Source organism: Podarcis filfolensis (assembly GCF_964270895.1).
Source record: "Podarcis filfolensis genome assembly, chromosome: 3".
Classification (NCBI taxonomy): domain Eukaryota; kingdom Metazoa; phylum Chordata; class Lepidosauria; order Squamata; family Lacertidae; genus Podarcis; species Podarcis filfolensis.
The window spans coordinates 91,176,097-91,196,817 of record NC_139606.1 but is presented as its reverse complement, the minus strand read 5'-3'; the positions used below and the strand labels follow the sequence as shown (position 1 = coordinate 91,196,817).

Here is a 20,721-nt window from a genome sequence, read left to right as displayed (position 1 = left end):
GGGAGTTTTGAGCTCCATCTTAACGCCTAGCTTTGGAATTTTTTTACCGTTTCTGCCTTTTTCGTGAATTTTCCATTAGTATGTGGATTGCAATTCACCCGTGAGACCACCTGGTGGCTGAAGGCACAGGCCGCAACTTGCAATAGCATGTAAATCATCATCCCTTCCCCCTCCAGACACGCCTGGGAGCTACGTGCCTACTTCTAATCCTTGCAGAAAGCATAATGTACACACAGCTGTTCCTTTCTACAGGCTTGGCCACAGTGCCTCTTGTCGCTCCCACTATTATTCTGCACCTCTTTTTCAGGATGTGGCCACTGTGGCTCAGCTATTAAAAAAGAGAGTAAGTGGTGGCCCTCCGGATATTGCTAGACTACAACTCCCATCATCCCTGATCACCAGTCATGCTGGCGTGGGCTGCTAAGTGTAATTGCTGCACTGCTTCACCCTCCCAGAAAAGGTTCCATATTCCCTAAAGTAATCTGAATTCTGGAAGCAGGAAAATATTCACAATTGTAATACGCCGTACAAAGTTGATACTACACACGTGTCTGCAAACTCATTTGCATGCTGATGAAACCACTAGTCCCCATCATCTCAGTAGAAGTCAAAATTTTGCTTCTGTAAACTCTCCATGTTCCAAATCTTATTCCTCAAACTGTAGTGATGCTGGTAGTGCTAAGAAGAAGCCAAGCGGTTCCATATAAGCAATTTTAATTCAGATTAAATATATTATTCCAAGGTATTTCGAAAGCGCACTTTTTCTGTACTAATCAACAGTCAGAGGCATTTTTCTGGAGTTTGGATACCCAAAGCTTGACAGTAAAAATTACTGCTTTTTACAAGAAAACATATACCGCTTCCCAACAGTTGTTAAATCATAATTTTGTATGGACAAAAAAGAAATCGAATGTGTTACATGGAATTAGTGCCTTCCTCTATTATTATTTTTTAGAACCTTTAAATACAGCTTTAAAAAAGAAGCTACATCCTAACTCCATGTGTTTATGTACATGTGAGAATGAAACATGTTAGAGCAGAACTGATCTGAGTTGACTGGAGCAGCACTAACTAGACAAAAGCTTGTAAGGCAATGCTAAAATCAAATGAGCTGGAGCAATTTAGTGCTTTTTGGAGAACCACCTCCATAAGGTGAAATAAGGGGGGAGGGAACCTCAAATATAAATGTATGTACAAATATTCAAACATAAACCCCGCTGAATCCCAACAGACCCACTTCTAGTAGAATATATATGCTTGCAGCTAATCCATAGATATTTTGCTGCAAAATGAACTTTTTTTGGGGGGGGGAGGGGTTTGCATTCCTCATGCATCACACACTTACACAAGTCATTTCCGAAATACCTGAACTCCACCTTGTTTCTCAGAAACATGGTTCTATACAAAAGTTACGTTGCTGCAGAGGCCCAAACCCCCACCGACCTTAGTCACGGCTGAGCAAACACACAATTTTGCAGTTTCGCTCTAAACTCACTATGCAAATTAGAACAAAGCTACTTGTTTATCTGAAAGAACATCTTACATTTCTTTTCAACACGTAATTACCAACTAGGATTAAAGGGTGCTAGAATGAGTGCACAAATGCAACCTGAATAAAACTAAAATGAGTGTGTTCCTGGCAGTGATTTCCATAACATTAGTGCAACATTAATTCCTACAACAGTTCAGACATTCTTTAATTATGTAGGTGCACAAAGTGCCAACTCGGGTTTACAAGATGGGCCCCAGACAAACTTGAAAAGCTGTGCAGATAACCGGTTCTAATTTGAAGCCTACCCATATGATTGCAAGAGATAAGTACGGCAACAGAATGTCTTGTACACATACCTGACTTTTCACCAACTCAACAATAAATTGCACACAAAGGGAAAACTCCTTTATTTGAATGTGATATGTACAGGAATGCTTCTGGAGGATTATCCAAATGTCAAGGTACTTATGATCCAGCTCAGAAGTCAAAATCCTGCACATAACTTGGTCTCAGGATCTGCAGCAGATATTGGGGAAACAAAGTCTCGTGTAGTTGGCGCCCTAAATTGTTACTTTTCTCCAAATTTTGCAATTAAAAAATAGTAATTCCCTGATGTGTACATACAGACTTGTTCTTTGCTTGCACGCGCATACATACCTTCTATGTCTCATCCAGCAGCATGATGTTTGGCCAGAGAGGTGCCAGATAACTTCTTGAATGAGAACACAAGACAAATCAGTTTCTAAACTGCATCCACTAAAGGTTTCAAGTTTAATGGTGTAAAAATCTGGACATTCAAATACAGCTTTAAGAAACTTGCTTGCTACAGTGCAGATTGCATCTGGCTCCCCTCCACACACACCCTCCACAAATAAGGCGGATACCCTCAAATGAACAACTAACAGATTTTTTTGTTTCAAACGGTCGGTGCTTACTAGGGCAAGTAACATCATACTGACTGCCCCCAATGAAACATTTCCTCCTTTGTGTGTGTGTTTAAGAGTTTGAGGGTTTTTTAAAAGTCCATCTATGCCATTTTGCATGACCTTCTGTCTGAAAGCTCTGGCAAATAACCAGGTCACCAGAGAGGACCGGGGTGGGGTGGGGGGGAGATCCTAACCTCACTAGCTGCATTAACACTGAGCTGCAGAAGAAAGCTCAACTCCCAGTTTCCAAGTTCACACACACACACACGCCATACAGATGTACATCAGACAGAGTAACAGAGTCAAAAAGTCCAGTATGCTTGACCAAAGTTCCAAACAAATATGACGTCCTCTGCCCAGCCTCCAACACGACATGATGAACTTTATCTAGTATAATAGACTCTGTAGTAAACTGTTTTTGACCTCCATAATGAATAGGAGTTGTCAAATTTAAGGAGATAGACCCCTCTTCCTGGGTACTGATGGCTGCCAGCATATACTTCTTCATGACAGTCCCGTCTGTACACAGGCACGATTTCATCTAGTTGAGGCTTGTTGGCATTCTTTTTGGCTTTTTCTTCACTACTAGCGTTTTCTGAGAAAAAGAATCAGAAACAAAGCATTAGTCACTAAATGCAGCAGGCCAAACAAACTCCGCAGCCAATTCTTCATGGTCAGTGCGGATTAATCCGCAGGAAGCACAGCAAAGACACGAGCAACTTGTTTAATTTAACAAAAGCAAAACAGCCCATTTTTATCTGGGCTACAACTATCAAGAAAACAGTGATGACCAACTGTTCACAAGGAGGATTTTGAGCAAGATTACCAAGGCACAATGCTAACACATCAACATTTTGATAGAAGCAACTGAGGTTAATCCCTTCTTTCCCCTCTTGGGAAACCTTATCCTGAACAAGCTAGGCTTCTGTACTGCAGGCTTCGCCAACATGCCCTGAGAATGGAGGTGTTAGTTTTGTTCCATCACTTCATAGCTTATTTTTCCCTTCCAAATCACACATTTCTACCACTATCAGGGAGCAATAAAATTATGCTCTAAAGGTCATGGCTTTGTGGCTTCCTTTACTACTAAGAGGTAGCATACCTTTGCATACATAGTGGACTTTTTGTAATAGTTTATGCTAAAGGGGAATTTAAAGTTTAGGTGACTTATCAGCAAACTCCTAGTTACTGATTCTAAGACCAACTTGATGTCAATAGGACCAGAGGTCCTCAATCACTTGGACAGAACTGGTCCATCCTACAACTTGTACAGATAAAAATCATAGCCTGTTATTCCCACTAGGAAATAGCTGAAAATGGGCTACTATTAATTCCAACACTTTTTTCATAACTAAACTGGGTCATGAAGCACACAAGAGCTACTGTCAAAGCTGGCAAGTCAGTCAGCCCAAGTGTCATGTTATATGGAAGCTGATAAGATCCTAGCACGAAGTTGGAGTGAGCAAAAAACAGGTGTGCAGCTCCAACGTCCACAGATGCTCTTTCCTCCCACACTACAAGGACCAATACTTCCTAGTCAAAGGTTTAGAATCTAAGCAAGGTACAGAGACAACAAAGCACAGCATCGCTCAGTTGGATAATGGTCCCTCAATGCAATCTTCCCCAGTTACAAGGAAGAGATGCAAAGATGCCAAACAGGACCTTTGAGTGAGTAAAAGCTGAGGAAACAGAGGATCCACAAAGTCACACATATCCACAAAGGGTAAGAAAGAAAAGTTACTAGGCAATTACAAGACAGTAAAATCTGAAAGTGGGACTTGGAAGCAGATTAAGGGCCTACACACAAACCTGTATTCTTTGAGTTTAGAGCCAGGAGTGTCATGGCAACTTGAACAACTGAGCTCTAAGCACTGAGCCTTCATGTTTGTCAGGGACATACATGAAAGTGTATTGCAATAACAACTTTCCAATTAATTTTAATTCTGCAGTGGTTTGGAAATTCCCTCCAAGTTGAGAGGTCTCCTGTTAAGGCTATATAGCAGGAGAACCACCATCATCCTGTCAATCAAGGCTGCATAAAAACACAGGGAAGACCATTTAACTTACCTTAAATGGCTCCTACGAAATATTTCTTTTCCTACACTAGCTAACCCGCAACATTCCAGGGTTTTCCATCACTATGTCTCACTTGCTTGCACACACTGGGCACCACCTTTCTAAATTCCAAGATGACAGAAAATGTAATGCAAAGCCTGCTACAGCTTCTTTCATGACTCAAACCCCTACGAGGTATATAAAATAAAGATACCTTCCTCCTCTTCCTCGTCCTCACTGGATTCACTAACATGTACGCTGACTGCCGTGTTAGGGGAGTCTGTCCATTCAAAATATACCCCAAAACCAATGTCATAATTGTCTGTAGCAAACTCCCAGAAGAGATAAGAACCCTCTTCATGAGTTGGTACACGAACGGTCACGACCTCCCCTCTGCCAACCGTAATCACAGAGTCTGCATCCTGGCGGATCTTCTCTTTGAAGTCTGCAATCTGGGGTCGTGTCCACATGGATGGTGCTGCTATGACTGGAACAGATTCTAAAAAAAAAAAAAAGAGGGAAACAAACAAAAAATGTTCAGTTCAGACAGAGAATTGTGTTGCAGCATCCTATAAAACGCCTCCTGCAAATAAGGGGCAACATGGCAAGGCCTCCCTCCCAAAGAGGCTCCTTGCAGATTACTTTGAAGCCGAGGGAAATCAGCCTCATCTGGTCACCATCTCATAGCCTTTCTCACTTGGAAGGCTGGTTTAACCAAGTCTGTTTTTGTATATTTCACCCTATACCATGTATGCTACCTTACAGCCCTGCAATGACGTGGACACAACAGGAAAGTGCAATACCCAAATTTTTCTTCCAATGCTTCTTAGTTAAGCAGTGGGAAACTGCTGGTTCACAGACGAGAGAGTGTGTTTTGCATGCCCATACTAAGTTGGGGTCATTAGTTGCCAAAGGCATAACGCTACAAAAGATTCAGCCAGAAACATGGAAGTAGTTTCTTTCAGAGTAGAAGAATCTTTACTCTTACCTTTTGGTCCATTCTCCAGTGCTTCTTCTAAAGCATCAGTTTCCGGGTCTTTTTCAGGGCTGTCTGTATGTGCACTAGCCTGTCCATTAACTGATGGGATTTCCCCTATGTTAGGTGGGCTTGCTTTTGATACAGAAGTAACTGAAGTCCCCGCTGTGGCTGCTGCTTCCTGCTGCTTTTGCAAAGCTGCCTGCAAATTAAAAGCCAAAGCTAAATGTAAGGGCAATGAAAGATGCAGAGCACATTTCGGAGAAGTTTGCAGAGTGCTACTGGTGGGAAATATGCAGGTGGAAGTTGCACGGAATCTATTATTGTGTTTTAACAGAACAAAATGAGGCAGCCAGATTCCAGTAAGTCAGTGTGAAGGGGATGGGACACTGGCAGAGTTAAAACACTAGGCAGGAGCATGACTTGTCAGATCGTTTGAGGCATATGGGACTGAGAGATGAAGCATCAAACCCCCTGATGATGAGAGTAGCAGTGCTTAATGCTATGCAGAGTAGCAGAAGCTGGATTTCCACTTGAGAACTGAGCCTGAGTGCTAAGTTTAACACAGCATAACAGTGATCCACTCCAATCTCTGAATGCTTTTTTAAAAAAAGCAATCTCTCCAGTAGTTGTTATGTCCAAGGTGTTATGTGTTTATTTGCCTGAATTGTTTCTGAACAATATATAGTTCAAGCTAGTCTTTGGAAAGTGCCTATTTTACACTGAAGTCAACCAAACCCCATCTGGGATGTGGCTAACTTGTGGCGCATGGGCTGGATCCGGCCCCTCAAGTCACATGAAGTAGCCCTCAAAGTCCCATAGCATTTATCTCCTGATCAGATCAGGAGATAAATGCTATCTCTCTCTGTTCTTTAGAGAGCAATCACTAAAGAGCAGACAGGGTGTTCTATTTCCTGATGGGCGCATAAAATCTCTCTAAACAGCAGTCAGAAGGGTATTTTATTTCTGATCTCACTACGTTTTTCTCGGAGAGCGGTGGGCAGACTTCAGTCTTGCCAGATCTATTTTGCTTTTTACTAGAACCCCAAGATTTACTAATCAGAACCAGGTGTGAAATTTGAATTAAAGAAGAGGGTGCATCTGAGAATATTCTGAGTTCTGAACATTGTTTTCTGTGAAAGAACCTGGTTCAACAGTACTTTCACACAAAACTTTATTTTGTGAAGGAAGTTACTTTGCTGTTTGCTACTGTTTAGCAATTGGGAGTCAGTAACCCTTGCCAATCTACTACAAATCACCCTAGAGATCCCTCAGAAAAGACCCCCACTCTAGTACAAGATACCTGCTTTCAAGATTTCTAGAAAGGTCTGAGTAATAGGGTCAGCACAGACAAATCAGTGTGTGTATGTTAACAGATTCTTAACCTTCTTCAGAAAGAATGCAGAAACACTGGATACATTTTTCAGAAAGAATTTTATAGACCTGATACACCATTAGAATTTGTATTCCCACCTTCACCATTAACTGCAATATAGACGAACGGTCTCACTGACGTCTCCAAAGTCAGCTATACATCTATCATTCTATAAGCTGCACGGCCAAGATGGTGCAATATACCTGTTGCTGTGCAAGCTGGACCTGATATAGTTGCTGCATGTACTGTTGATAGTGCTGTTCCTGAAGTTGCCGAATCAGGACCTGCTGCTGCTCGTAGTTGCCTGGGTACTGCTGGGCTGCATACTGCTGGAACTGAACAGCCGTCTGAGAGTTCAGTGCTGCCATGATCTGCTGTCTAGATAAGGGACAAAGTTACCCTGAAATGCAACTCTGAAGGCCTATTTGAGGAGTAAAATTTCCAAACATAACACATTTGTTAGTGCAATTAAACTATGAAACACTTGGCATTTATTTCGGGAAACACAATAGCTGAGTAAACATGACACGGATGAGGGGAGTGCTAGGGGACACCAAATCATAAGGCAGAGCCTCGTTAGCTATGAAAGACTCCTTCCTACGCAATGCAAATCCACAGATCAAATTTTCTAAACACGGCTGGTTTCTAAACAAAATGGATTCTAAGGGGACTTACTGCCAGAATGCGCCTTCTCTCTAAAACTCACTTGGTGGTTCCAGCTTCTGTCAAAATGAAACTCCCTTGAGGTTCTGCATTACAGTCATTTCAGGGCCCACTTCTGGAATAGACAACTCAACCATGAGAAAGTGTATCACTCCATAAGTGGCCCTATCCATCATTTGGAAAGTTCTCTTGTAACCAGCCAGATAAGGAATTTCTGCTTCATAAGTAATCCAACCTACAACTTTCATTACTTTTTCAGCATGTGATTTTTCGTATAATTATAGCCCTAATTAAATACTCATTTTTATAAGCAAATTGCCATGTAGGCAAGTAATATGCCCCTTTTAGGATTTAAGGGGAGGGAACAACTGGACTCATCACTGAGGAAATGCTTCGGCTATACTAGATGGGAATGTTAAGCTTCTGATAAACAATATTCAGTTTAAACTACAAAGATATGGAGGCAGGGCAGATGTTTAAACCACTGGCACAGGGTATATTGGCACAGACAGCAGAATTTGATACAGGTTCAAATCCAATCAGCTGTAAAGCTTACTGTGTGGCCTTGGACAAGTCACCACTTCCCCAGCCGTAGATTACTGTGAGAATAAAAGTGGATAACCCCATGCACAGAGGTTATTTTCAGCAAGATGGGATGGAAGGGTGATAAATGAACAAGAGATGAGTCCTGCTGACTCCTTACTTCTGCTGCTCCATTCGGAGCCTCTCTTCTTCTATCCGCCGCCTCTCTTCCTCTTCTCTTCTCAGCCTCTCCTCTTCTTCTCGTCTGCGTTTCTCTTCCTCCTTTTGCAAACGCTCTCGTTCTTCTTCTTCACGTTGCCTACGTTCTTCCTCTTCCCTCCTGTAACAGCCATGTTTACCAGACATTTGGACACCAGGCAATAGGAATCCCGAAGAGCTGCTGTTTTACCCTCCCATTTAATGCAGTTTTCTGCTTCAGTTTTATCTTCTAGGCAGAAATTCAAAAAAGTTAAGCCTTTTCTCATGCCACACCCCCATGGCAGCCGTTTTGTGACTGGCACCCCCAAAAAACTCAAAATTCATTGTTGGTGACTCCTGTTCTAAACTCTTATGGAAAGGAACTGTTTCCACGCAATATGAAATATTGTGAAGAATGGCACCAGCATGTAAGCAAAGGAACATGACTGACAGGAGGTACAGTGTAAGGCACAAAGTTCAACTTTTCAACAAGTATCCAAATCATATACTGATATCTTCCTAGAATTTCAGAAGTTAAACAGATGAGGCTCCTAATCTAAACCACATGTAAAAATTAGATAAGATTCACACATAATGGTAGAAAAAGTAAAATATCTGGGTATCATGTAGAAACTTTTACCCTGCATTTTCCTGTAAAACTATTATTTTCAAGACAAGAAACTATCTGCCTTCAAAGCTAGGAAAAGCTGCACTACAATTCACAGCTCCATAAAAAGATTGTTAAAAAGCAACTGAAAACAGTTGAAGAACTGTATCAGAAATGGGGAATCTCCAGTCCACAGGCCAAATTATTTTTAACAAACTTATTTAATGCAGGTCCCAATTGGGTCCACAGGCTGTCTTCCCCAAAACATGCCCACCACCCCACACCTGAAGTCATACATGATATCAGATGTGGAGCGAGTAGAGATGTGGTTGTAGTGAAACAACTGGGAGCCTTAAAGTGCACTGATTGTTCTTTGGCAAGGGAGGCTTGCCATCAGCGCCAATCAGCTGATCGCCAGTTATAGCAGGCGCCATGGGATCAGCTGCATGACAGAGTTCACAACTGCACTACAGAGTTCCATAGCAGTGTCAATCCAGGTCCAAACTGGGCTTGCTGTCAGCACTGACAGCAAGCCCAACTGGGATTGGTACTAACAGGAAGTCCAGAGCAAGGGTTGCTGTAAGCACAAATATTCCTTTGTTTTACCAGTATGAATTCAAGCTGGTGATATAAAGGATGTAGCTCTGCAGACATGGCTGGAGCTGTACCCACAAAGGATAAATGTAACTCTGGGTCACCTCACATCACTGTGATGTTCAGTGATTGACAAGAATGGCCTACAGGGATCCAACTAAGTGACTGTAAGATATGAGAGCTGGAACACAAACACACTTTAAGAACTCCCATCCAATTTCAGAGAGGCACAAGAGCTTACCTTTTCTTTTCCTGTTCTTCTTTCTCTATTTTATGGGAGGTAACATATGTTGAGAAGAGATGGCAGCACCTATTTAGGAGCTTTACAAACTCTATCATGGAGTCTTGCTTTGCCATGTTTCCAAGGGCAGCCCATTCTTTCCTGCAGGTAGGAAGGCAAGTAACATTGCATTTTGTCTAGCAAGCAGCATGTATAAACACAGAATGAAAGCACTGATTTATCAAGTTGGGAGATAATACGGGAACTATGCTTGGCTTCTGAAATCCTGCACTCTGTGAACTGAATAGCAATCTCTGCTTAGTTTAGCCAAAGGGAAGAGAACCCAACAGAAAGTTGACACACAAGCTATATCTGCAGAGGGGATTCTCATAGAACAGTTCATGTTTTGGAGATTGTACAGGAAAAAAGATTCCAGGTAAGTTAGCCAGAATGTCTATTCTACAGACAGATCCATAAAATTTAATAGCTTTTTACCTTCTGTCATTCCCCAGGACATCAAAGAATCCAACTTCAGGACATGTGTCTGGATTGTAAGGTCCCAGCAGAACCTGCTTATGCAGCGCCACAAGTCTGAGTTTTTCTTCATATGTTGGATGAAAAGCTTTGCCATCTTTTTCTGAAGATAAATGATAATATTACTTTAAAAACAAATATGGCCAAAGTCTGTGCACCAGACCCTTGATCATCTTGGTCACCCTCCTCTGCACAAGTTCCAGCTTGTCAATATTCTTTTTAAATTGTGGTGCCCAGAACTGGACACAGTATTCCAGGTGTGGTCTGACCAAGGCAGAACAGAGCAGGACTATTTCTTCCCTGGATTGGGACACTAGACTTCTGTTAATGCAGCCTAGAATGGCATTATTATTATTATTATTATTATTATTATTATTATTATTATCTGCTGCATCACACCGTTGACTCATGTTAAGCTTATGGCCTACTAAGACCCATAGATCCTTTTCACATATAATACTGGGCCAGTGCTATTTTTTCTAGAAAAAGAAGCGCCAGAACTCATCATGAACACTTCCCTTGTTCTCTTAGAATGGCAATGGTGCCAACCTGAGAGGTGCCAGAACTGAGTTCCAGTGAGTTCTAGATGAAAAAAGCCCTGCTTACTGACAATCCAGGTGTCCCCCATCTTATATTTGTGCAGCTGGTTCTTTCTGCCTAAGTATAGAATCTTACATTTGTCCCTACTGAAATTCATTCTGTTAGGTTTGGCCCAGGTCTACAATCTGTTAAGGCCATCTTGAATCCCAATTCTGGCATTGGCTACCCCTCCCAGTTTGATGAGCATCCCCTTGATACCTTCATCCATGTAGTTTATAAAGACATTTAACAACAATGGGCCTAGGACAGAAACCTGTGAAGGAATAAGTCAACTCATAAGTCAACTCATTGGGATCTACTTCAGGTAAATATGCAGAAAATGTGGGCTGAAATTCCTACCCTGACACACTTGCTAGTTAGCCTCACTGAGCTCCGTGGGAAGCCTTCAAAAGGAGTTGCCAAAAGCCTCAGTACACATAATGGTAGCCTGTATCTTATGCTGTCTGTGCTGAACAGAAGTACTGTTTCACAACGACAAAAGAGAGCCATTATGGCGTAGTAAAGCAGAGCAGGGGGATCCTGGGTTCAAATTCCCAATCAGTCAGGAAGCTCACAGGGTGACTTTGAGCCAGTCACAATCTCTCAGCCCATCCTACCTCACAGGATTGTTGCAACGATAAAAAATGGAGGGTGGTTATGTATGCCATCTTGAGCTTCTTGGAAGGATGGGATAAAAACATGATAAAAATAGCAAGAGAAGATTAACACTGTATAGACAGGGCCATAAAGAATGAGCTCTCGTCTTCTATAAAGGTTCTCTATATCACATTTTTGTTCTCTATAAAGGTACCTGTCTGCTGCTTTATGGTTTCCATTACTTAAACCCTGATTTTGACTATTGGCTAGACTTGAAGCTTGCCCAGAAGTCAATTCTTCATGTTATTTTATATTACACATTCCAGAATGTGATTTAGATAGTAAAATTATCAAAATGTTAGTGGAGCAAACAAGTGGTTTTTACTTTCAATTATTAAAAAGCAGCTTAATGAATTATTCACAAAAATGGCTGCTAATTCAGTTGCAGAGAGTCAGAGACGGGCAGACCTGAAAGGGCTTTATTAAAAGCTGCACAGCAAATAAATAATAAATAACAACCCATTCTGCAACTTTAACCTCGCTCTTCTGTACCAGGACCAAGAGAAATGCCACCCGTTAACTTCTGAAGTGTCCCACAATTATAAATTCAGCCTCAAAAGTTTGACCCCCCCCCCGCAAGTGTACACCAAATGAAACTGTTTACACTCCACCAGAAAAGAAAGAGCATGCTATAATTCAGTTTCAGTTCTATTTTAAACTCTAATCTGGGCTCAACTTTGAAACAGCAGTCAATCTCGCCCAGCTGTAAGAAAAACAAACTTTGGTTTTGATGAACGTTAAAACCAATGCTAGCACGTTTAATGAGCCCCCAAAGTACATGCAGAAGCAAACGCTGGTAAAAATGGACCAAGACCACAAAACATGGATCAATAACACAAACAACTGGCTTCCTATAGCTACCAGTTGGTCTCCTATAGCTACCATCTGAAATAATCCCAAATGTATCAATGATAACCTAAATGAAACAGATATAATTCAAGGCCGGTGACAGATGCATGTCCTTCCTCAAGGGAGCCTCAAACTCACCACCACCAAAGGACAACTTTACAGACAGCCCTAGAGAGGAGGCCCTCCCAGCTAACCCAGATGCCAACTCTGTACCTTACCCACTCAAGCAGCATTCTTACAAGACCTAATAACATTGCAGATTCATTCACCAGAGCAGCATTCACCATGCTCCAACTGCATCCTCCTGCACTGAGCAGGTCCCTTCCAGCAACAGGAGTATGTATCACAATATTATTAGTAGTGATAACACTAGCAATAATACAAGCAATAATGCTGTTCTTATCTTTTATAAATTATGCTCTACATGGAAGTGTCACAGATAAACAGTGGAACGCAATGCATTGTATGATCTATTGCCCCTCAGTACAGTGGAACCTCGACTTACATCTGCCTCTTCTCGCAGACGTTCCAAGTTGCGACCGCGGCAAACCCGGAAGTAAACACCGGGTTTGCATGATTCGCGCATGTGGCTTCTGCCATCTGCGCGTGCGCACAAGCGGCTGCCGCAGTCTATGCATGCGCAAAAGTGCGCTGCCACTGAATGCACACATGCACAACGGCGCCTCTACTAGCATCCGGTTTTGCCCAGCAGACGGGCCTCCGGCACAGATTATGACCATAAGTAGAGGTTATACTGTATTTACAGACTCCATCTCTGTTCCCAAGAGAGACTACATTTTTTATCTTTATCAAAAGGTCACACAAACACATATAGGTATTTGGCAATACTTTCATGTATTAAAACTTTTTTGTTTAAGAACTGTTCCTCAAGCTCCTCTAAGAATTGTTTGGGTATATAACGAGAGGAAAAGCAAGTGCCTTGCTCATCATGGGCAGAGGTGCACATAACTGTCAGAAACAGGCACAAATCTACTTGGGTAGTGCTGGTCATACTTTTAGTGACTTGTTTCTAGAAAACAGCTTGAAGAATTACAAGAACTTGAAAAGAATGAAAGCACACATTAAAGGCAAGGACAGCTCTACAACACTGCCACCCATCCCTGGAAAACAGCAACTGTTTTTACCATCTTAGATGGGGACCTGCTAAAATGCATTAATAGCTGCAGATTATGTGGCTTAATTAAGGCAGACTTTTCTGGGACATATGCCTGAACAGTGTTTGCTGTCACCCAGATGGTAATTTCCTTGTGGCAAGATGCACAAGCCCATTAATGATAAAAAAAATAAAAATAACTAAATGCAAATGCCACATTACAGATTCAGCGTAAGAATCAAGATTAAAAGTGTGCCTGTACAGAAGTTCGTTTTCTGTCATATGGTGTCAAGCTTTCAACCGGGGAGTTCTCTGTAATGACCAAGTTAGGCGTAGATCAGATTCCAGTGCTCGATGGAAAAAAAGAGCCTGACTATCTAGCTGCTCAAGGATGCTGTGGAAAATGCAAGAAAGAACTAAGCAAGTGACTTCTGGGGTGAGGGCTTGGTAACATTACAAAATCCACAGTAAGGCAATACCTTTATTGGGCTAATCAAAATGTCAATAAATCGTGAGCGAGCTTCTAAGTACTCCAGAACCCTTGATAAGGCTAGATGTAAAAGAAAAGCAAGAGATGAGAGAAAGAAAAGACATTTCCTCCTGCACTGGTCTCAGGTTGGAAACAAGCTTTCAGGGTTCACAATGCAACTGCAAGCAGTTTCAGAATTTTCCCAAGCCATGATGGCTTTAAAGGGCTTAGGAAGTATCTATAAAATATGGGAGCTACTTACAAGTTTGCAGCCATTTATTTCAATCAGGCAAATTAAAGCACAGGACAGTAGGAATGTTCACCAGTCTGAAGAAACTCCCCAAACTATCCTTTTGTCTTGGGTCATATTTGAAAATAACTGTTAACTGCAGGATGACTACCAACATGAGATCCTGAATAACCTTGTCATACTAAGCTTGTACTGAACAGTAAATTAGGATTTGGATGGCAATAAAGAGGCTTCACTCTCTTTGGCCTGCATCATGTCCTCTATTGGATACTTTGCTTAAACAAAATTTGGATTAACTCACTAAAGTTTTATTTTTTCGAAGAATAAATATCATCAGAACCAACACAACTGAAAGTTGCAGTATAAACAAGCTCTACAAAGAATGTGAGGTTCAGGTTCTTTTTCACCAGAAACATGCTTGAGAGGAGGAAACAAGAGACAGAATCAATTAAGAAAGGAAGACCTTCACTAAGAACAGATAAAGGTAATCTGATGAGAGAGAATGAAAAGTTCAAGGGCTTGTATCAAACAAAGTGTACTTTCTAAATGGCATCTTTCTGTGCCCCTTAGGAGAAGAGGCTTCTAGATTACAACCTACTGTATATTATTTGAATCCATTAACACACATGAATCTCCTAAATGCTCCTGCCTCCAAAAGTTCAGCATTTTAATGCAAAGATACCTCATGTGTTTCTGGAGACATTACACTGCATTGGGTTTTTGTGGGGGACGGACGGGGGAATCAAATTTGAAAATATTCTCATGTCCTACAACTGACTCTGATCTCATCTAGAATATGTATTTTATTTAGAAAGAAAATACAGTATGCTTATTTTATATAAATTTTGTGTAAATTTTGAAATAGTCAAAACTATGTAGTAGAAATGAAATATCTGATAGCATGTCTTTTAAAAAAATCTGAATTACCGTACATGTAAAGCTTTGTTTGGAAATTTGCTTTCATTAGAACGCTTGTAAATATTTTAAGGCACAATTCCTCAAATAATGCTGTTACATTTAAAAATAATAAACTAAAGCACTGAGATATGTTAACATGCTGGTTTTAGGATGCCCACAGCATCGTATATGGCCCATGTTTCATTGGCATAATCCGCTTTAAAAGGTTACAAGTTTGAAACTGCCCAATTTCACTGGTACTGAGTCCATTCACTGTTATTAACATTATGAAGCAATCCATATTTATAGAGGAAAAGCAGCCAGTGGGAAAATTTCATTTCAGTCCCATTCAGGTCTTCCCCCAAAACTGAGGATGCCAAAACTAAACTGAAATCTCAGAGTCAGGCCTCTCACTCACACGTTTACAGAAACACCAGCTTTACCTTGGCTGTTATAAAGCAGCCTCATCTAAGAATGGCCCATCAGTGCCATTCCACATACAGTGGTACCTCGGGTTAAGTACTTAATTCGTTCCGGAGGTCCGTTCTTAACCTGAAACTGTTCTTAACCTGAAGCACCACTTTAGCTAATGGGGCCTCCTGCTGCTGCCTTCATGCTGCTGGAGCACAATTTCTGTTTTCATCCTGAAGCAAAGTTCTTAACCCGAGGTACTATTTCTGGGTTAGTGGAGTCTGTAACCTGAAGCATATGTAACCTGAAGCATATGTAACCCGAGGTACCACTGTATTCTACTGTGTTCACTGAACAGTAACCATGCCTCATCTATTCAAGCTTGCTTATGCTGTAGCTGGTTTGTGTATTAAGGCCTTGTGCTGATTTATCCAACTTTTCCAGATCTAGGTTTACTTTGCTGTCTCCACAAAGCATAGAGAGTGTTCTCAAAATGTTGGGAGCTCTTTATACCTAGTTCAATATTTTTAGGAACTAGGTCAGACGAAATTAGAAAACGCCCCAAGACAATTCTGGGAGAATGATGGCAGCAGCCTCCCCCCCCCCCACCTACCTCCTTTCCTTGCCCTAGTACCAGAGATTTTCTAAGTCGGACGCTCCAGCCAGCATGGCCAAAGATCACAAAGAATGGGAACCATAATCCTTAAGAACTGGAGGACACCACATTTGGCTACCCCCGGCTCAAAGTGGAAATGGCACAGTGCCTAAACTTGGGACTTTACTGCTGAGTCATGGAAAACTACCCTGGCTACAAACTGTAAATCCAATTTTGACTCTGTATGAAAATAGAATGACAAGTGTCTATTTAGTACACAAAACTATCTAAGAGAAGATAAGGAATGTTTTATACATACACTGCATTGTGTTGATAATATGTTATCAAGGAAGTTAAACTAATGCATTTCCAAACTCCCAATGACCACACATATACTGTTGGTTAAAGCATTGATAAGGAACAAACAAGGTATCAGAGGACTGTGTCCTTTTCAAATACAGTGGTACCTCTAGTTACGAACTTAATTTGTTTGGGAGGTCTGTTCTTAACCTGAAACTGTGCTTTCGCTAATGGGGCCTCTTGCTGCTGCTGCTGCACCGCTGGCACACCATTTCCATTCTCATCCTGGGGCAAAGTTCTCAACTCAAGGTAACTCTTCCAGGTTAGCAGAGTTTGTAACCTGAAGCGTTTGTAACCTGAGGCGTTTGTAACTCGAGGTACCACTGTAACTTTATTCACACCAGAAAAGTATTCATATTAATTTCTGTAAAAGCAACACAGGATACTAAATTAATTTAGTAAAGTATGAAGTTTCAATTGCAATAGCCTATTTGATTAAATGCAATAGCATTTCTTATAAGATCCCACCCTACTACAGTGGTACCACGGGTTACATACACTTCAGGTTACAGACTCCGCTAACCCAGTTATAGTGCTTCAGGTTAAGAACTTTGCTTCAGGATGAGAACAGAAATCTTGTTCCAGCGGCGCGGCAGCAGCAGGAGGCCCCATTAGCTAAAGTGGTGCTTCAGGTTAAGAACAGGTTCAGGTTAAGTACGGACCTCCAGAATGAATTAAGTACTTAACCTGAGGTACCACTGTATATTGATAGTAGGGTAGGATCTTATATCGTTTGAATTATAGTATTAATTAATTCATGACAAATGATCTGAAATGACAGCTCAGGCCATGCTGCTTCTGAACAATGGATACTAATGCATCCAAAACTCTCATGATGGAGAGTGAGGCAGCTGACCATTGCTGTGCAAATAGTTAGGGGCAAGCAAAATTATTTTTTGGAGTTCAGCAAGTCACAGTTGTGGCAAGATCATGAACATTTATACAAAAGACAATATCCCAAATGTGTTGACATATTAAATAAATGCATTTTAAAACCATATTTTTAAAGAAATAGCATATTTTCTGTCCAGGGCTAGATCACGGTGGCAATCCTATATCCATTGTTTGGTAGTCTGCTTTTCAAGTGAAAAGGCACAGGATTGTACTGCCTCACTGAACACCACTATCTAGAAAGAAGATGAAAGCGGCAATTCATATTTCTTGAGTGTACTCATGACTGTCTAAACCTGGGATGCCTAACATTTTTTGGCCCAGGACCTTGGCCAACCTTCTAGAAGCCACGTGCCAGTGGGTGTGGCCGCTCCACATTCTTGCACACATATATTCATATGCATGCATACACAAACATGCACATCCCTTTCCACTCACCCCAACACCAATAGTACTTTTTTCTTTTTGAAGTTCTCTCTGAAAGATATTGCAAACTTGCATCTTTTTAAAAAAAGATTTTGCAGATCACTTGATAACAAGATGTTGACTCTCCATTCCTTTAGAAAGAGTCTTTCTTGGGTTTCATTTAGATATTACAAGTGCATTCTATTAATCATATCTCCTGGGAAGACAACTATTAATATGAAAGCCACAATATCTATTTCAAGAGAACATCCAGGAACAGCAATATAGCAGAAAAGGCTGCTGTGCTTGCAAATGTAATACGAGTTGCAGAAATGAGTCCACAACAGTAATTTGTTGTTAGGTATGCTGTACTTGTGGTTTTGATGCTTCATTTTTGATTCTGTGAGCTGCTTAGGGTCCATTTTTTATGTAAAAGGAGAAGGGAAGAGAAGTTATTAAAATTAAAATAAAACAAAGAAGGGCCTAGAGAAGGGTTTTTTATTTTAGGTTCTTTTATCCACCCATCAGATGGGAAAACTCAGTCTGAAAAAGGCAACTCACCTTGCCTTTATTTTCCTCATGATCAGCTCACCCACACTGTGGGAGAAGTGGAGAGCAGTAACACTTCAGCGGAGTAACACTCTTTTGCTTTTCATGCAAAATAGGAGGCTCATGAGTACAAAAAAATTGTTTTTTAAAAACTTAAGCTGCCACTGACAAAATGATATTTCTCCCCATGGCAAGTTAGTTTAATTGAGGGCAGAATCCGAACAAGAATGATGTAAGTAAGCACTGCTTTTATTAAGAGCATCATAGCACCTTATATTGTCTTGATTAGCACAAAGATGCTTCCATTTCACAAAATAATCTTAAGTGCTTTAACACTAAGTAGTCCAAATCACTGCCATTAGTGCCTCGAATAAAAGCTAAATTGAGCAAACAAAATCAGTAAGTAAGCGATCCCTTCTGTCATTGAAACATGTGCTTATCTGACTCATCCTCATATTTATATTACCCACTGCACTTCTCATGGTTTCCTTCAACTTTACTTAAGGGCATACTTTGTCATAAAACATCCTGGGGAGACTGAGTTGTTGACCAGGACCACACCAAACCAGTTTCACCTTTGATGACGTTTTCAGGAAAACAGCCATCAAGCTCTATGAATGAATGAATGAATGTTATGAGGCCCTAAGCTACCATCTTTCTTTAAGAATAGACCACGTCTCCTAAAACAGAGTTCATATTCCACATACCACTCAACATACTAGAGCCTAATTTCCAAAGGCTACTCCTTCACAGAAGAAACACGGTTTGCAACCACAGCTCACCTCATATTAACAGCCCCATAGATAGATAGATAGATAGATAGATAGATAGATATAGATAGACGTGTGTGTGTGATTTAAAAATCCCACCAACTCATTCTGCAGAAAGCAACTCCCCTTTTACTGCAAAGTAAAACGCTGTCGTTTCTTCACAGCAACCCTTTGAAGCAGGCCTTCTCCTCACCTCAAATTTGCACAAGGCACAGCCTGCAAACCAGGGCTCGAGGTTGCAAAGAAAGATTAAAAAAAAAAAGACTTTGGAAATGGACTCTGTCAAGCTTCGGGGACCGGGGTGGTGAGGGAAGAGAGCGAAATCTCCCAAGCCTCCTTCCCCCCACCCACCCGCTCCTTGAAGGATGGCCGGCAACGGGGGTCGGGAACGGGGGGGGGGGGTCGCAGACTTCCAGCTCCCTTCCCGCCTCCTGCGCGGTCACCTTTGAAGAAGCGCAGCGCCAGGCCGTACAGCTCCTCCAGGCCGAAGCCCCAGCGCCGCTCCAGGCTCAGCACCCCGCCCTCGTCGTCGCCATCGCCGCCGCCGCCGCCAACCTCCCCGTCGCTGTCCCCGCCGCCGGCCTCGTCCTCCCGCTGCTGCTGCTGCTGCCCCGGCTGGGCTCCGGCTGCCCCCGCCCGGCCTCCTCCTCCTCCTCCTCCGCGGCCCCCCGGGGCGAGCAGCGGCCTCGCCTCCGCCTGGCCCGGCCGGGCGTCCTCCGAATCCGGGCTCAGGGTCAGGCCGTCAATGGAGACCTCCAGCCGCTCGGAACTCAGCGCCGCCGCGGCCGCCATCGCCTGCCTCGCCCCCCGCTGCTCCGCAGGGCGGCCACGTCTCGACTTCCTGCTGCCGCCCGGCGACCCGGATCTTCCGGCACCCGAAAGGGCCTGGCGGGGCGGAGGCAGGGGAGGAGCAGGAGTCGCGGCTTCGGGAGCCGAGGCTTCCGGCGGGCCTCGCAAAAAGACGGGGGAGAAGGCCTCGGCTTCCCCAAGGGACCGGCGTCAGAGGCTGCTGCGCCAGAGGCCTTAGCGAGGCTTGCTTGCGAGTAAGCACGCGCAGGGCTGCCTTCTTCATTTCCGGGAGGCGGCAGCGGTGGCGGCGTCTCTGTGACGTCCGGCAGCCGCGTGAGAAGCGGGCATTCAACAGGTGCTGTTGCTGCTGCCCTCGCCGGCTCTGCAGAAAGGAGAAGCAGCACCTGTTGGTTTGCTCCACAAAAGCCCCGGGAAAGGGAGCTCGGCGGCAGGGCGCCTGTTTTGCATGCAAAATGTCTCTGGTGCATAGCTGTCAACGTTTCCCTTTTCTTGCTTGGAACCCTATTCGGAATAAGGGAATTTCCCTTAAAAAAGGGAAAACGTTGACAGCTATGCTCTGGTGCAACACGCACACGCACGCATATTCAGGTAGGGCTGGAACTGGGAGAGATTCCCGCCCGATGCCCTGGGGAGCCGCTGGAGGCAAAGCTGAGCTAGAGGGGCGAGTGAAATTGACTCCAGTGTGAGGCAGCTTCATTTGAGTGGGGAGGGAGGAGGGGGAACTTCTTAACACTAGATTTACTTTAGAAAAATATTGCAAGAGCTGGATGCTCCCAGGGATGGGGAGATCCTGTGGCCCTCCAGATGTTGCATTCCTTCCATCTGTCAGCTCCCATCAATCCCAGAAACAAGGCCAATAGTAATGCATGATAGAAGTTGTACTGCAGCAGCATCTGGAAAGGAGCACTCTCATTCCTCATCCCTTACTTCCAGATACAGTGAAATAAATAACC

The 20,721-nt window shown here is 42.7% G+C and overlaps 1 protein-coding gene across 1 annotated transcript; it reads right to left on the bottom strand.

Annotated features, from left to right (window-relative positions):
- Positions 1-697: 697 nt before the first annotated feature.
- ACBD3 (acyl-CoA binding domain containing 3) lies at positions 698-19,879 on the bottom strand. The gene is made up of 8 exons (XM_083604548.1): positions 19,402-19,879; positions 10,124-10,265; positions 9,650-9,790; positions 8,191-8,349; positions 7,028-7,202; positions 5,462-5,651; positions 4,688-4,972; positions 698-3,013 (listed from the first exon to the last, which is right to left on the bottom strand). The coding sequence occupies exons 1-8, from the start codon at positions 19,748-19,750 to the stop codon at positions 2,802-2,804; spliced, it is 1,653 nt and encodes a 550-aa protein (XP_083460674.1). The 5' UTR covers positions 19,751-19,879; the 3' UTR covers positions 698-2,801.
- Between the last annotated feature and the right edge of the window lie 842 nt (positions 19,880-20,721).

Excerpts from the sequence above, each read along its gene's own strand:
- ACBD3 (XM_083604548.1), bottom strand. The coding sequence starts at position 19,750 with ATGGCGGCCGCGGCGGCGCTGAGTTCCGAGCGGCTGGAGGTCTCCATT. Across the intron at positions 9,791-10,123 it reads GTCCTGGGGAATGACAGAAG|GAAAGAATGGGCTGCCCTTG; the intron begins GTAAAAAGCTAT and ends TCCTACCTGCAG. Across the intron at positions 8,350-9,649 it reads GAAGAACAGGAAAAGAAAAG|GAGGGAAGAGGAAGAACGTA; the intron begins GTAAGCTCTTGT and ends TGGCTGTTACAG.